Genomic DNA, 18,245 nt, shown 5'->3' with positions numbered 1-18,245 from the left:
CTTTGGCCCCTTGAGTGTGGCTCCTCCACAAAATACCACGGCCTGGGCGAGTCTATTTTGAAGAAGTGGCGTTAGAAGTTTAAGTTTAAAAATTTTGGCTCTCAAAAGAAATTTCAATCGTTGTCCTGTTGATACTTGGCTCTGTTGACTAATGAGTGTGCCGACCACTGGTATAAAGGATCAAGCAGCTTAAAAAAAAAAAAAAAAAAGCCACAGCAGCTAAAGAGTCTTCTGTCACACTCAGTCCTAGGAGAGACAGTCTGCAGTGGCAGGGCCTTTTCTGAAATGAAAGTTCAGTCAAGTTTAAGGATGAGCCAGTCTGTGGTCAGAAGATCCATCCTGGGAACCCCCGCCAAGAGAGATAGGAGATCTGAGGCAAAGTGCTGAAAGCAATTTCCTGTTTCCCCAACCCCGAAACAATGAAAGCAGGGAATGAGAATCCTTCCATTCTTGAGTCTCTCACAACCCAAGGGTGAGCCCCGATCTCTAATGGCCATTCAGAGAGTAGGCTATCCCCTCCACATCATTACTCTCCATCACTCTCCTGTAAGCCCCTTTATTGCAATCAGAGAGAATAGGTAGGTATTTAAACTTTAACAATAACTTTAACATGATACATCCAGATTTGACTTGCTTTTTAATATATTTATAATAGATATAAAATTAGGCTTCTAACAGTGATAGGGACAGGGAGATTGCTGCCACCAAACAACTTTTTTTAAAGTAACAGAAGAGGTAACATCCTTCCTATTCTTCCTCCACTTCGGCCCCTCTTCCCACTTCCCACCAACCTCCCTCACCAGATATCAGGGGGTGATGGGATGAAGAGAAGAGAGTAAAGGATACATAATCAAGTGCAAAACACTGTGATAAGTACAGAGGATGAATGGGTGGAAAGGAAAGTGAAGAGTGTGGGATGGTAAGGGGCTCTAACGACTTTCCAGAAAAACAGGATCCTGGGGTGGGGAGGGCGAAGGGAGGGGGAGGGGATAATATAACTGTCATAGATTTTTTAACAATAAAGGGGAAAAAAGGTCAAAAACCTAAACCAAAGAGAGAGTGGAACTTCTACCACCCCCACTCTGGCTCCTTGGTACTGAACAGCCAGTTATATCCCCAAACCCCCACCCAAGAAACAAGGGAGATTAAAGAAAAGGAAACCCCACTCCTTATCCCAAACCAGGTAACAAAATAGGCTCCCTTTCCTACTCTCCCAAAAAGGCTTTGGGGAGAGGCCATTTCTACTGAGTCCTATGCATCTTTCCATGGAACCCCTTCCAGGGCTCAACCCCACTCCCAGGTACTCTGTAGGTTCACTCCTCTCTGGTTTGTCCTCCTGGGATTCTTTCTTTTATCTAAAGCAAAAAGTCCAAAGTGCGTTTCAGCTGAATGTAAGGACAGGAAAGGGCTCCCAGGCAGGATCAGGTTGGCAGCCCAGCCCGCCCCTCCTGGGTACGAGTCCTCAGGACGGCATGCACTGCACTCGGTCAGGGCCCTCCTCCTCGTCCGATGTGTCTGAGGAACTGGGAGACTCATCAGAGTCTGCATCTGTGGCCCCGACCCCAGGATCTCGCCAGCGCTGTAGAATGGGAAAGGCTTGTCAGTAACTTCCCTGAACGACAAACCTGTTAGATCTTAGCTATATAATTCAGATACTCTAGGCCAGGGGTCAGCAAATTTTTCTTAAAGGGCCAGTAAATATTTTAGACTCTTGGGCCATATAGCTGTTATAGTAAATATTTTAGACTCTTGGGCCATATAGCTGTTTTAACTATGCAACTCTGCTGTTGTAGCCACAGACAATACATAAATGAATGGGTATAGCTGTGTTCCAATAAAGCTTTATTTACAAAAGCAGGCAACAAGCCAAATGCCATAGTTTACCCTCTTCTGGCATGAGAAGAAAAACAGAAGGGTCTCCCTGAGACTTATTCCTTCTTCTCAAATCCTTCCCCACCCTCATGACCTTGTCTTTTTGGAGACATCACTGTGCATGAATGGCGATGGAGAAAAAGCAGATGCCACTCATTTTTGCCAGTGGCTCTTCCAAGGCTACCTCAGGGCTCTGATGGGAATGCGGGACAATGAATAGGAAGCCCAACCAAGACCACCCGGTTCCTCTTTAAAGCAGTGAGGGAAGTGTGCACTGGAACCTGGGAGCCCTCTTCCCACTCCAGCTTACCCTGTGATGGCGTCTCTGTCTCAGGTGATGCATGAGGAACCAGAGCATGTGGCTACCAAACAGGTCAGTGTGGTGCAAGCTATCTTCATCGCGCTCCCGCTTGTTCTTCTTAATCACCTGGAGCAAAAAAAGGGTTAGGGACATGGGGGTATGTAATGAATGGGGACCCTGGACCTGGTCAGAAAAGACTGGTGTTCTACCCAATAAAGACTTCCCTTAGAACTGTCAAGCTGAAGTGGAGCTAGATTAGGTTACGAAAGGGTGCCCAGGTCCATCCACTGAGAAGGCGGAGACTTTAAATAGAATGATTCTTCCTAAAAAATGTCCCTGCCCCCACTCTGGCACGAGCCAGAGGCACTTCAAACCCTCACGCCAGACTGGGACTGTTCCTAGAGCGGCAGGGACAGGCATGCAGGCGAGAGGGATCAGAGCAGTGCTTTTGAATAACTGGGCAGCAAATTATTCCTTCCTATGACAACGAAAACTCCGCGTAGATAAGTAGAACTTTTGCAGTCAGCTACTTACTTCCTTTAGCCCTATAAGCTCAGTAGAAGCTTCAGCTGTGGGTGCCCAGATCTTGACATCATGGTCTAGGCCGCTGGTTGCCAGCACAGGCAAGTGAGGGTGGGGCTCAAGACAGTTCACCTAATCAGGAGGAGAGGAAAGCTCAGGCTCAGGGGTATGGGGGAATATGTTTTAAAAACCACTACTCACCTTAAGCCAAATAACTCTCCCTGAGCAGGGTTGAGCAGCTACTGGAAAGGCAGGCTCACTCATTATGAGGCTAAGCCAGAGTCCTGGAGGTGGAAGAAACTCTGAACACAGACTGGGTGAAAGACCAGGCCCATTTCTCATTTCCTATGTATAGGCAGGGGTGGCCTCATCCTCAGAAATAGCCCTAGAGGTGGGCAAGTGACTGGCCAAGCTTAATGCTGGTTTCAAAGAAAGGCAATGAGGTCCAGATAATCTCATTCACTACAGAGTCCACAGCTCCAACTTACCCCCAAGACTGGAAAAAAACATCTCAGGGGCTTTCACCAGTGGCAAACAAATTTTTTTAAATGAAAAAAGCAGCAGAGAACAGTCAAAGAACAATTACCTTCATTTGGTACCATTTACTCGAACTGGAGGAAGGCATAGGCTAGGAAGAGGCTGAGGTGGGGAGTGGTGGGGTAATGGAGGTACATTCATGTCTGCTTGGGAACCCTCCACATTTCAGGGGACAGCATCCTGATATCTGCCCTAAAAACACAGTAGGCCTAGCTCTCGGGTGGCAGAGTATACCAGAGCAGCTTCTTAGGGCAGCCATAGCCTCAATCTCAACCACCCTCTAGCTGTACTCACTGAGGAGGAATAAACGAGGGCAGGCAGACAGGCCTCTGGCTTAGGCAGCTTCCTCCTGTCCCAGACCCCCCTGCCCCCTGCTGTCTGACTTGGAAACTTCCGCCTTCCTAACAAGGGCAGGGCCACTCCCATGCCCACTAGAAGTGCTGGTCCAGATACAGCTGCTAAAACATTTTCAGCCTTTTAGTACGGTGAAGAATAGACAGGAAAGGCACCAAGAATGAAGAAGGTGTGGTCCTAGCCATGCCTCCTCTCACCCCACCCAGCCATGCAGCCACCCTACAGTCCAAGAAGACAATTCCTGACAAAGTCTCTCTCCGTTCTCTCTGGACCAACCTCCTCTGCCTCTTCTGACCTTGCAGAGCAGATGAGGGTAAGCTGGGGCCAGCATGGAAAATAAACTGATCTACAGACTCCTAATCTTCTTTTGTTTTCCATTTACAAATAAGCAAAATACTCAGAAAAGAGCCTAAGAGTAAAGTAGAAACCCCATTTCCCTTCTTTGCACTCCGTATATCAGCACACTGCACTTTATATTTGGTCTCCTTCAGTTAGTGTGTAAGAGGTTCCAGCATCTAGAACATGAGGAGGCACGAGACAGAAACTCCAATGCCCAGGAACATTACCAAAAGCTATATGACTGCTTATATATACAAACCTTGAATTCACTGATCTTACCTTGTAAGTCCCTCTACTCTGACCTAGCTCTGCTTGAACAAGTCAGTAAATTTAAAAAGCACAGGGGAGAAATTCCTTGGAACTTAAGACTAAGGACAAAGCCAAGGGCAAAAGACACAACAGAATAAATTACACTACAGTACTTAAGCTGGAGCCTGCTGAAGGAGCCAATCGTTTCTGGATCAGGATACCTGAGCACTTCACCAGACCTTGCCTGAATGCCAAGACTTATCTGGTCAATAATCCTGAGCAGAGAAAGGAGTTCTGGCCTTAGTTGTCCTTTGACATCACCCCCAACCCTTGTCCCTGAATGGGAACAAAGAAAAGACTACAGTTTGAGGCAAAACAGGGTCAAGAGGCCTAGGCAAATGTGGACGATCATTTCTAAGATCCCTTCTGGTTCTAATATAATACTTGATGATACAGACCTGCTATCAGTCTGCATTGAGGCTGGTGCCTGGGGACCCCACTGCTGGGAGATTAAGAAACAAAAACAAAAACAGAGGGAACCAAGTGAGGACCACATTCAGCTTACAGAGGTGAGAATAAGGCAGGAAATGCATTGTAGGTGCAGTCTCTATACCTCTTGGTCTAGTCCCTCACTTACATGACCGCCCTCTCCATCGGGGCACTAAATCATCAAACCCTAATAGTGGCTGAGCTGAAAGCAAACTGTCCTGGAAAGTGATTTTGGAGGACAGATAAGCGCAGTTCTGCATCTCTGGAATGGAATTCAAGACAATTTATAATCAAGAAAGGATTCACTGGCCCCTTGTGACTTCCTTCTGACTATATGCCTGTTATAGAATTCTCATTAAGACTCCATTATTTTGGGTTTGTTCATTGCAGATGATAGATGAGGACTTAAGAGTAGAAAATGAAGCAGGCGGCCTAACAGGTTTGGCTCAGTGGATGGACCGCCGACGTGCGGACTGAAGGGTCCCGGGTTCGATTCCGATCAAGGGCACATGCCCAGGTTGCGAGCTCAATTCCCAGTTCTCTCATCATTGATGTTTCTATCTCTCTCCCTGTCCCTTCCTCTCTGAAATCAATAAAAATATATTTTAAAAAAATAATAAAGAAAATGAAGCAGGCAACAGACACACCTTCAAGTTTTAGATTCTTCTTCACTTATATTCAGGCCATAGAAGTCTTGAATATCTACTGGTTCCAGGTCAAAAAAAATTTAGAGGAAACTAGAAGAAAATCTCAAATAGCCTCACACCAGGGCAAGAAACACACAGAAGGAATGGGGTCCCGATTGCAAGAAACTGTTCTAAATCCTAACACCCTTCTCTGGGTAAACCTCATCAAGGGGTGGCTGGGCTCTTTGCAGCTCTCCACAGCTCAGAAGGATGAAAAGGAAGAGAGACTAAGCTGACTCAGCCATTCCTTAAAGGCTCTAAACCAGACTATCTTGGGTAACCAGTATAATGTAGTCTCCCAAACAGTCTCGCTCATATTCATATCTTCTGCAGTCCAAAAACCTTACAATAGAAAGCTATTCAACTTCCTTGTGACTCTGGGTCTTAAAAAAGAAAAAAATATACACTGAGTGGCCAGATTATTATTATCTCTGAACGCATAATAATCTGGCCACTCAGTGTACTTCTCTTGAGTACCTCATTTATTTGATATCAAAGATACTATAAATCATGCACCTGATCAGCTTTCCCCTTTGCACTGGCTGATAGAAAGCTCAGGGCAAATAGGTGGTTGATATCCAGCAAAAGCCTAGAATACTTTTGGTACTCATCTGAGATACAAATACACTGAGTGGCCAGATTATTATGAGTTCAGAGATCACAATAATCTGGCCACTCGGTGTATATGGTTAGCCAGATACATCTTAAGAGCTGACCACGCTTCACTCCCTAACTCAGGATCCTCATGCTTCCTTTGTGCCCTATCTCTATGGAGGTTGTCTGGAGAATTCAAAGGACAAGCAGACTGATGTGATCATGGTTTGTAAAGCAGGCTGCCCAGTCATTCCTTAAAAAATTTTTGGCCATATTTGCTCTCTCACATATATTGTGTGTTTGTAGCCATTTGAATATAAGCATGACACTTCACACTTAAAATGTATCTCCTAAGTACAAGGATATTCTCCTACATAAATAGAATGCTATCACCACATCTAATAAGTTTAACATTGAATGCCACATTATCTAATATACAGACCTTTTACTGATTTTACCGATTATCTGAAAAATGCTCCTTCCAACTTATACCCACTGATCCAGAATCTAGCTAAGATCACTACTTAGCTCCTGGTAAGGGACGAGACATGGAGACGTCTTTGGCATTCTATAGGATGGTATCCACTCAACTTTCATGCTTTCCTTTTGCAAAAGGTCCACGCCTAGAGATACCTCACTCAGGCCAGAGGTTCTTCCCTAAGATCCATTTCTCTTTTCAATAACCCATGTCTTAGAGGGGCAAAAGATAGGAAAAGGAAGAAAATATCCTATTGAAATCTCAGCGCTCCCAGACCACGCTGCCTTTTAGCTGGACAGCCCTCTACGACATGGTATCATGTTGTCAGTGAGAATTCAGAGGCCCTGCCAAAACCTACCTTAATGACTGGAGAGAGTAGGGAGCCAGCCCACCCAGCACACCATACTCACCACGCCTCCCTTGTCCCCCTCCATGAACTGAATGATCTGGCAGGATGATTTCTCCCAGAGGAAGATATGCCCGCAGTCACTACCGCTCACCACAAACTCACTCTTGGGGCCATAGAAATTGACGCCTTTTACTGAAATGATAAATGAGGGAATAAACCACATGACGGTTGGCATCAGGCCTATACATATTTACCTCAGAGGGAATTTAGTTAGTCACAAACTCTAAAACAGCTAAGAGTCAAAGAATGCCTTTCATTTTCATAGAACAATCAGGGGAATACGTGTGTATAATAGTCATAACAAGAATCATACCAGTCCCTGTACTATTTCTCCCAGAGACCCACGGACTGAGGAGTTGGCAGTCCCTAGCAATAGCCTAAGTCTCATCATTCCACACCCTTTGGAGCATCCACAGGACTCACTAATGCCTTACTGTCCCAACCTGAATCACCTCAGCTCTGCCTACTCCTAGACAGCTCTGTCCTATGCCCTAGGATTATTCTTGGGATGTGTACTTCACGGTATCTTGTCAACGCTTCCTGCGTCATTAGCCGACCTGAGACTGATGGAGGTACTCATCACAATTGCCTAAAGCAGCATCTAAACTGTGCTTGTTACCAAGACTCTGCCAACGGGGCTCCACTCTCTCAAGTTAGTGAAAGAAGCCAGTGGTCCCAACTATGATGCCAGTCTTTACCAGCAATAGGACTGGCACTCCTTCTTTGATCTAAATATAGGTTTTTCCCTCTCTTCTCACCAGCTCAAGAGAAAAAGGAAAACTGACTGCTCTCTCCAAATCAAAACTATGACAGATATGTTAGGCATGGTAACAATAGCAAAGAGCAGCGATTCCCCAATTTTTTTGCACATTAGAATCACGTAAAGGGCTTTTAACATCCCAATCAGGTCACATCCCTTACCAATTGCATAAGAATGCCTGGGGATGGGAGCCAGGCACCGGTATTTTAAAAAGAATATCACATGACTCCACTGTGCAGCAAAGAATAAGACAGAACAAAAAAGGACAAACTTCACTGCAAACTTGGGCGAGGTACTACACCATTCCTCCTCCTCTGCCTCATTCAAAAGAATCACTTCCTCCTCCTCCTCTCTAGAAGTACAGAGTCATCTCTTTTAGGCAATTCAGTGCCACTGACTGAGGAGGGCTTTTCCGGACTTCCTTAACAAGCCTTTTAATCCTGAAATTAACTGAAACCATAAGAAAAATAGTCCGGTCTCCTTATGCTCAAACCAAGTAATCGCAGAGGTGAGAGATGCTCCCAAACCCTCTCTCCTCTAGCAAAGTAGGCCCACGACAACTCCAGCCCAATTAGGGATCCCCTCCCACAGCTCTCAGTGGCAGGCAGTCTACTCCTTTAGGTAGTTCCTATCTGCATAACCCGAATGAGACACTGCTTCTCCAAGCCAGCAGACTTGGCTACAAAAACCTAGAAAGACAGCCTCACCTGTGGCGTTATTTCTGTGGCCCTTATATCTCTTAACATACTGGGCTCCATCACTGTGAGAGGAGTTGAAGAGATAAATGTCTTCATCGTTGTAACTGGCCAGGAGCTCTGCCAAGAACAAGCACACAGCAGTGAAGGCGAAGGCTGAAAAACAAGCTGGGATCGGGAGCTGGGGTAGGGATGGGGCTTCTTGCCAGTAGTGCCCCCTCCTGATACCCACGTATATTAACACCCATCTTACTTAGCTGACAGCAGGCAAGTCAGGTGTCTCAAGCAGACTAGGAACACGCTGCCACAAAGGGGTAGCAGAATGCTCAAGATCACGCCCATTAACTTAGGAACAAGTCAAGGCTTAAGCACCTGCTCAGGCATGTGGTCTGGACTTAAGGACAGGCCTGTCACCTCTCATCTGCAACGTTCCCCAAGTGGTCCTGGCATCTCCCAGGGTCCTCTGCTGCATCCTCCCCTGTGTGCTCACCATCAGCAACCACTCCCCAGCCTCTCCACCTGGAGCTCTAGCACAGTGGTGAGCACTACCGGGCACATGCCTCGCTGTTCAGCAGCTCCCAGACAGAGGGGGCATGCCAGCCTAGGAGCTGGGCCCTGCTCACGTACCTGTGCCGTCGTGGCTGTACACAAGACAGGTGATGTTTGCTTTGGACTCACTGTTCACCTGCAATAAGGAGCAGATACTGACTGATGCCCCACCCCCACCCCCCATTTGTTATACCATCTTCAGAAAAAAGGTTTTCCTTCAAACTCCCCTAATGTTCTCCCAGTGATTGAGAAAGAGACAGAGAGGAATACAACCAGTGAGACGGAACCATCTCTGGGGGAGAGGGCTTTCTGTTGGCTATCTTTTCTGTGTGCTAGCCACTTTATATATTCATTGTCTCACTAAGCCTTACTATCATGGCACAAGGCATTTACTTCTATGTTGTCAGTAGGAAAACTGACCAACAGAGGTGAGGTGAGTGCCCAAGATCACAAGCTGGTAAGTAGTGAGCCAGGACTCAAATCCAGGTGTCTGATTCAAAAGTCCAAGCTCTTCCCACTATACCATAAGTTTGGCATTAGCCTTGGGGTCGAGTCAGGGAAGCCTAGAGCCATTGGCCCTTCATGACTCTTACCAGGTGATGAGGACAAAATTTCTTGAGTACTCCATTGTTTTCATTCTCATCAATTTTCCTCTGGTCATAAATCCTGTGGTGGGAGAAGCAATTAAAATGTCAAAAACTGCCCTAGCTGGTTTGGCTTAGTGGATAGAGCGTCGGCCTGGGGACTGAAAGGTCCCGGGTTCGAGTCCGGTCAAGGGCACATGCCCGGGTTTTGGGCTCGATCCCCAGTAAGGGGCATGCAGGAGGCAGCCTATCAATGATTCTCTCTCATCATTGATGTTTCTATCTCTCTCTCCCTCTCCATTCCTCTCTGAAATAAATAAAAAAAATATTTTAAATAAATAAATAAATAAATAAAATGTCAAAAACTTACTCTCTCCTTCCTTCATTCCCATCAAGCACCAAACTATCTTCACCTTCCCTAATCTCTCCAATCCAAACTTTACTCATTCATTCAAATGTTTATGACACATATCATGCCCCAAGCATTATGCTAGGTGCTGAAAATACAATAAAGCACAAGACAGCCCTGGCCGGTTTGGCTCCATGGATAGAGCGTTGGCCTGTGGACTGAAGGTTCCAGGTTTGATTCGGGTCAGGGGCACATGCCTGGGTTGAGGGCTTGGTCCCCATTGAGGGGTGATGATTCTCTCTCATCATTGATGTTTCTGTCTCTCTCCCTGTCCCTTCCTCTCTGAAATCAATAAAAATATACTTTAAAACACACACACACACACACACACACACACACACACACACACACACAAAAGACAACTCCAATATCTGTCCTCACCCATCATTCTTCAATCTCAGAGCCTCCACAGCTGCTCTTAATCTCATTCCTCCAATAACTTTGGTGATTAGTCCATTCTTAACCACTTCCTCATCACTGTCTGTCCATTTTCTAAAAATTCTCCTTCTACTGATTGACCTTTCCTTGGAGTCAAATTATGAAAAGAGCAATCTACATTCAATATTTTCACTTCCTTTTCACTTCTCAAACCATTACCACCTAGCTTTGGCCCTTAACTCACCACTGAGCTTCTCCGGCTAAAGTCATCAGTAACCAAATTGCCAATGCCAACAAGATACTTTTCAGCCTTTCTCTCTTGTCCTGACATGTTCATTACTCCTTCACCTAAAACACTTTCTTTCCTTGATGTCCAACCACTCCTCTATGTTGTTCATGGGCCTTTCTTTGTCTATCCTTTAAATACTGACCTTCCACAGAGGTTTAGTCTTAAGTTCTCCTGACTCTATATAAGGCAATTTTAACCTAGCAGCTAAGTAGTATGTGAATGTCCAGAAACTGTACTTATGTGTATTTTCCAGGGAGAAGGGATCATAGTTCTCCGTATATTCTCAGAGGCCAGAGATTCAAAGGGAGGCGAGGGAGAGAAGTCTGATCAATACTTCCCATTAGTGATCAAATTCATTATCAATGCTTTAACTACCTTCTACGAACACGTCTCATAAACCTGAATCTCTAGCCCAAACTTATTGAGCTCCAGATTTATATCTATGTGCCAAATGAAGTTATAATGAGATGCCCAAAAGTAAACTCATTTTCCTTCTTCTAAAATTAAACTCATTCTAAACTTACCCTTTCCCCTAAATCTGTTAATGGCATTATCCTAAATTTAAGTGACCAAGCTAGAAATCAAGTACTTTCTCTCCTATAGAACTAATTTCCTTCCTGTCAATTAGATTCACTGGGTGTATTTCTTGACTACATCTGTTTTCTCCACCCTTAATCAAATTTTGCCTATGTGATACGTAGTATCCTCCTAAACCAATTTCCTTGCTTATACTGTCTCCAGTTTAGAATTATGTCTAAAATGCAAAATTTTATATAAATTTCCTGCTTAAATCTCTTTGTAGTTTTGTACTTTCTACTAAAAAAAAAGTCTAAACTCCTTAGTATGGCTGCCTACTACTTCTCAAAGATCCCATACATTATACAAAACAAGTAAAAACGATGCTTCCTTGAACATACCATGTCACATCTTGTTATCTCTAAACATACTGTCCCCTCTACCTGAAATACTAATTTCCCATTTGTCTTTAATACTTCCTCAGGGGAATGGTTTTTACTACGTTTAAGGAGTCTGATCTGAGTTCAAATACTAACTCTGCCACTTACTAGATGAGTAATACTGGGTTTATTAGTATTTGTAATCCTCACATAGGTTTCTCCAGAATCCTCTTTGAAGACAGAGATGTATCTAGCACATGGCAGATATTCAGTAAATGCTAGATAAATGAATCAATATATGCTTATATTCTCGACAATCCCTTGCTTAATATCCTGCATAAAGAGAATATCCAGGAAATGTTTGCTAAATGAACCAGAGAAAGAAAAGAGGAATAGGGCCCTGGTTGGGCAGTTCAGTTGGTTAGGGCGTCATCCCAATATGCCAAGGTTGCAGGTTTGATCCCTTGTTGGGTACATACAAGATTCAACCAATGAATGCATAAACAAGTGGAACAATAAATCTGTGTTTCTCTTTCTCTCTCTCTCTCCTCCCCGCCCCCTCTTCCTCTCTTTCAAGTCAATAAATACAAAAATTAAAATTGCCCTGACCGGTTTGGCTCAGTGGATAGCTAGAGCATCGGGCCGTAGACTGAAAGGTCCTGGGTTCGATTCCGGTAGAGGGCATGTACCTTAGTTGCAGGCTCGATCCCCAGTAGGGGGCGTGCAGGAGGCAGCTGATCGATGTTTCTCTCTCATAGATGTTTTTAACTCTCTATCCCTTTCCCTTCCTCTCTGTAAAAAGTCAGTAAAAATATATTTTTTAAAAATTAAAATAAAAAAGAGGAATAGGAGACTGTTGTATTACCAATTACTACTCTTCAGCAAATATATACTACCTGCTAATCAAATAGTTTTCTTTCTACATTAAGTCTAAATCACAGCTTTCAAATGTCACTAAGCCACCATAAGCTTCAGCAAGTCAGTACACCAGTAAAAAATATTTAATATTTGGCCCTAACCGGTTTGGCTCAGTGGATAGAGCGTCAGCCTGCAGACTGAAGGGTCCCAGGTTCGATTCCGGTCAAGGGCATGTACCTTGGTTGCAAGCACATCCCCCAAAATTTTAATATTTGGGTGTATGGAGTATTCTGTGTTCCTTAGTATCAAACACTCTTTGTCCTTCTTCTTTATGGGGAAAGCCTTATTACCTTTCTTCCCCTTTCTTATAAATAAAATTAATTTCAGAATACAGTTATAAAAATGTGCTCTCATTTAAAGGAAGATAATGCTTTTCACCCACCATCAGGAAAGGAAAACAAAAAGTCATTCAATTCTCTAGTGATCCTCTCTCCTCCTCCTCTTCAAACTGATAATCCCTCAGCAACAAAAGAAATACATAGTTAAAACAAGCCAAATGGATAGGAATGGAATACAGTTTATGGCTAAGGGCCAGAAGGAAACTAAGTGATGTACCTGGGAATTGAATTCATGCAGTCCATTTTCCTTAGGATATATACCTTAATAGCCAGTGTTACAACAGATACTCACAGTAACAAAAATATCACTACAAAGAAAAGTGGTTCAAGACAATGGGAGCCAAAAGTGCTGAGTTCACACCAAGTACTCTGAAGTCAAATCCTTTCCATATCATAAACCAGCATTCAAAACTTCTAGTGCATGTTAACTTATATATGAAAATGGTGGGAGTTACTTACTAATACAACACTTGGGATTATACCTTAACTGCTATGTGGGGACCTTGGTTAATTCATCAAAGTTCTTTAAAACTTGATTATTCCTATGTTAAGCCATCCCTCAGAGACTGTTACATAGGGAGAATACCCCACCAGGAGCTAAACTCCTTTGGAAGAGAGTAAAAAACTCAAGATGGTGGTTAATGGATTCCTAGGCAATTCAATCTTTCCAAAGGGACACCTGACAGTACAAAACGCATGAGTCTCAAACCCTTTTGAAAGACACAGAAAAGCCACAGACTCACCTTACAAACTGATCTCGTCCACCCACTGCAAACTGGTGAGTATTGGCAGGATTTACAAAGATTGTATACAGCCCCACTTTCTTCTCTTTCTCTTTTGTCACCACCAGCTTCCTTTAAGAGTAGAAAAGCATAAAAGTTATATTCTCCCAAAGATACAGATGGTCATGGCAAGTGACAGCAGAGAGAGTAATGTTGGTTTTGAACATAAAGTGAAAACCCCCTTTCCATTTATTTACTAAATGCTACTTTGGGGATGTAAAAACAACAACAACAACAAAAAACATGTAGTGAAGTCATTTTTCTGATGTTCCTCAAGAAGTATAAGTTAAAGGTATATGAAAGTATTGTTCCTCAGGTTAGCTGGAATCCAACATGATAACCTAACATTAAACAGACAATACTATCCATATCTTCCCATCCTTCATTCATAAATACATGTTCCATATCACCTGGGAGCAGGGAATGAGGGGAAGATGAATCACAAAACAGTGGACAGAAAAGACCTTAAGATCAGAGTCTATCTCCTACATTCCAGGAAAGTGTCACTTAAAATCCAGTGTTTAAAATGCACAAAGCAGCCCTGACCAGTTTGGCTCAGTGGATCAAGCACTGGCCCTCAGACAGAAGGGCCCCGGGTTTGATTTGGTCAAGGGCACGTAACTCGGTTGCAGGCATGATCCCACGCCCTGGTCAGGGTGCATGTGGGAGGCAACCAATTGATATGTCTCTCTGATGTCAATGTTTCTCTCTCTGTCTCTCCCCCTCCCTTCCACTCTCTCTAAAATTCAAAGGAAAAAATCCTCTTGTGAGGATTAACCAAAAAAATAAATAAAATGCACACAGAATGACAAGCCACAGTTTTCTAGCACCGGGGCAATCCAAAAGAAAACAGCATTCTTCTTCCCTTATCTGAAATAAATTAGGAGAGGAGATTCTTATGAAGATAGAGCTGTTATATATTTTTTTTCTTTAGAGTTAGCATACAATATTATGTTAGTTTCAGCTGTACAACCCCATGATTAGACATTTATATAACTTACAAAATGATCACGCTGAAGATAGTGGTGTGTTGTTTTTTTTTAATACATATTTTTATTGATTTCAGAGAGGAAGGGAGAGGGAGAGAGAGACAGAAACATCAATGATGTGAGAAAATCATTGATCAGCTGCCTCCTGCACACCCATTACTGGGAATCAAGCCCACAACCTGGGCATGTGCCCTTGACCAGAATCAAACCCAGGACCCCCTCAGTCCGCAGGCCGACGCTCTATCCACTGAACCAAACCAACTAGGGCAAGATAGCGGTTTTTAAATCTGGAAAATATTATCTATAATAATTATTCGTCTGGTTGTACCACCAAAAAAAGGAGAACCTTACCAGGGCTTCGGGCTCTGAGGAAATGCTATGAAATTTCAGTTTTACCCAGAAGATTCTGCCTTAGAGCCATAATCTGTCCTACCTTAAGGGTAGCACTATGAATCCTCTTCCCAGATCTCAGTACCCAACCAGTCAAATATGACATCATAAAGATTAGTAAATTTATAGAAAAGGAAAGACATGAAAGGAAAGAACTGGGCTTTAGCTTTTGTTTTTAATCTAAGCTTTTGCTCATTTCTGTTGCTATGGAAACTGAAATATAATCCTGACAACAAGCTTTTTGTCAAGAAATGATTTTTAGCACCCCCTCAGCCAAGACCTGCTCTAGGCAAAGTGGAGAGATTTTACTTGCTCTGAAAAATCTCTACAGCCTTCCATTAAAAGAATAGTGTACAGAGGTCATTAAAAAGGAATGTCATTGGGGAAAACACACACCCCCCCTCAAAATCACTAGGCAGAAAACACATCAAGAAAGAGTTTTAGGAACACACTAGCAATGAGAAGAGATGGCATTAATTGGATTTCTGACAGGGAAAAGTAGCTGCTCCTTTTCACAGGACTATCTTATTTCCGCAGCAATTTGGTTTTCAAAAGGGTCAGACAAATAGAAAGGTTGCCATGTGGAAGCAAAATGAAGAAACTGTGAGGAGTAATTATGAAGTACTGGCTCTACTGTCATGTAATCCTGACAGAACTTAATCTTTCCATCTTGCAATTTATTTACTTAAACATTCTCTCTCCCAATGGAAAAATGCACAGAGTACCTTGAGCTTTCTGGAGAACATGTAATGGTGCTATTAAAATGATTAGTCAGCCCTGGCCAGGTGGCTCAGTTGGCTGGAGCATCATCCGGTACACCAAAAGGTTGTGGGTTCCATTCCCAGTCAGAACACATATGGGAAGCAACGGATCAATGTGTCTCTCTCTCTCTCAAGAGACTGAATTATTTTCTCAACGCTGAATAACTGCAGGCTAAGCACTGGAAGGCAGATCCCTTGTCACCCAGTCTTGTTCCTTTTCCAGTATAAGCCAAATAGTTCCCAACCCTCATGCTCTTGAAGGTTTATATAAATAACCAATATATCTCTTCTGCAAGCCTAAAATGTTTCTATTATTTAAGTAGTTTTTGAGACTCTTCCACAATCTAGACCACTTTTTCTATACTTATGTCTAATAATAATCAGCCTTAAGTGTATATTCCCTAAATTAATTTATACTATTTTACTTGTATACTACATAAATCAGTGACATACATTCCTTAATTTTGCTATTGACATACAAGATCTGTTATAATGATTTTTAAGACTAATAAGATAATAACTAACCTAGATAACTCATCAACAAGGTCATGGTTAAATAAACTGTGGTATGCCATGTTATAATGTATATGTCACGGTTAAAATATAAGGTAGACCTTTATGGTCTGACAGAGAAAGATTTCCAAAATACAGCATATTATGAAAAAAGCAAACTGCAGACATGTTTCTATATTAACTATCCTATTTATACAAAAAGGACTGCATAAAAGTATACATATTAAGACATACAAAAGTATACAACAAAAAGGATTGGAAAGATATTTAAAATTGTTAACAATGATTGCTAACAGCCAGAAAAGTGGGGGCCAGGGAGGTGTGCATGAGGGAGCATTTTGTCTGTATATTCTTTATTTGAATATCCTGTCTGAGTGCATGTGAGAGAAACACACACACACACACACACACACACACACACACACACACACACAGACTGCCTGGATCCAAACAAGATGCTATGCTATCACACAGCTGAAAAAGGATATAATTTACCCATGAATCTCAAACTGATGTAAAAAGGAGCTGTGATATGATGGAGTTCTATATATGCCAATATTTTTGTTCAAAATTTATCATTTGTTTACATGTTTTGATACGTAACTGAACTGGAACTACACAGGACCGTATCTCTAAGCTGCTTTGTAGAGTAATATGCTTCTTGTGGGTAAGTTGAGTGGTACACAAGAGAATTGATAGTTATTAAAGCCCACATATAGTAAGATAACTGAATTCTGCTTTAGAAACAAAAAGACTGAATGGCACTTCACTTCTGAGGAACAGATAAATAGCAACAAAGTAAGGAATTCCTAAACCCTAATCTGCTTCTCATAGGAACAAAGGGACCATTCTGATGGACCAGAGAATTGAGCATTACCTACGCCACATGGAATATTTTCAAGGCCAAGAGAGCCAGTTCTGTAAAAGCACTACTAGCATACTTACGAAGCTGGCCGGTCTTGTCTGAGGTCAATGGTGAAGACAACTGCATCTTCACCTGCAGATAGAAACGTACAAGGAGAGTCTGGTTCCAGGGCCAACTGTAGGAGAAAAAGGGAAAGGATGAGGTTTCTAAAGATGAGAATTAGAGGTTATTTAGTTCATCCCTTATCTTCAGAAGAGCTGCATTTAAAATGTCTCAGCAGGAAAGGAGATAATTTAATAAGCCCATCCTCTCTTGTTCTGTGTAAATTACTTACAGCTTGTTTATGCTATAGAAGTCAAAAGGACAAGTGATTTGCTATTTTAACTAAGTCCTCAAGGGATTTGAACAGACAGTGACACCAAAGGAAAACATCAGAGATTAGGGCTCATTCTCAAATAAAATCAATTTTCCACCCTTAGGTGGGGAGAGAAAAGGTGCCCAAGTTTCATTTCCCTATTTTTAGTTCTAAAAATGAGTTACCTAGTGTGTTGGAGGTACACTTAAGATTCAAAGAAATACATAATTTTCACATTGCCTGAGCCATCTAGAAATGGATACTCCAGATCCACCTATATATTTGCTTAGGCTTTTAAGAGCAGACCATCGTCTTTTCATGACATGGAAGAACACGGTACCTACTCTGAGACTAGGCAGCTCCTCACTGGCTGCCACCATGACTATTTGGTCTATATTCCCAGGTCTAAATAGAGCTCCCAGCAATAGTGATCAGAGTAGAGTTTAAAGTTTTGGAAGACATAGGAGACCTCAAGGATTTCCAACTCACTATTGTTCAGCTTAGGGATTAAGTATAATCAATTAATATTGCATATGCAAGATTTAGAGGTCTCTCAAATACTTGCCTTCCAAGAAGTTTAGGATGGTGGCTGCTTTCTCTCCCTTCTTATGTACAAATCTTAGGACTAAAAGAAGGGAGGAAGGTAACTACATACAGATACAAGAAGACCTTGGTGAGATCCATAGAGGAGCTGAATTGCACATCCTTCGGGGCAAAGATTTACTCACCTTGTGGGACGCTCCCTTATGCTGGGCCACACGCTTCGTATTCTTGCAGCACTGTGTGGCAGACAACTCTGCTACCCGCACCTGCCCATCACGGGCACACATGGCCAGGGTAGAATCACCACTGTTAGGAAGGAACTTTGCCTGGGGTGTTAAGAATGAAAAAAGGAACACACAAAAGAAATTCAGGAGGTAAATTTGAGAAGAAAAAAAAAATGA

At 42.8% G+C, this 18,245-nt stretch overlaps 1 protein-coding gene across 3 annotated transcripts in view; it reads right to left on the bottom strand.

Moving 5' to 3' along the window:
• Positions 1–620: 620 nt before the first annotated feature.
• DCAF8 (DDB1 and CUL4 associated factor 8) overlaps positions 621–18,245 on the bottom strand; it is a 45,031-nt gene continuing 27,406 nt past the window's right edge. For all 3 annotated transcript variants that reach the window (XM_008154251.3, XM_028129364.2, XM_054711510.1), the window contains exons 5-14: positions 18,030–18,170; positions 17,027–17,121; positions 13,390–13,500; positions 9,428–9,500; positions 8,913–8,970; positions 8,298–8,405; positions 6,832–6,962; positions 2,708–2,827; positions 2,183–2,299; positions 621–1,579 (exon numbers count right to left, since the gene is read on the bottom strand). In XM_008154251.3, coding sequence (XP_008152473.1) covers positions 1,463–1,579; positions 2,183–2,299; positions 2,708–2,827; positions 6,832–6,962; positions 8,298–8,405; positions 8,913–8,970; positions 9,428–9,500; positions 13,390–13,500; positions 17,027–17,121; positions 18,030–18,170 — 1,071 coding nt within the window. In that variant the 3' untranslated portion in view covers positions 621–1,462. The remainder of the gene's footprint in view (positions 1,580–2,182; positions 2,300–2,707; positions 2,828–6,831; positions 6,963–8,297; positions 8,406–8,912; positions 8,971–9,427; positions 9,501–13,389; positions 13,501–17,026; positions 17,122–18,029; positions 18,171–18,245) is intronic.

The sequence above is a fragment of the Eptesicus fuscus genome, chromosome 22, assembly GCF_027574615.1.
Source record: "Eptesicus fuscus isolate TK198812 chromosome 22, DD_ASM_mEF_20220401, whole genome shotgun sequence".
NCBI classification, from domain to species: Eukaryota; Metazoa; Chordata; class Mammalia; order Chiroptera; family Vespertilionidae; genus Eptesicus; species Eptesicus fuscus.
This window is presented reverse-complemented; position numbering and strand designations above follow the sequence as displayed.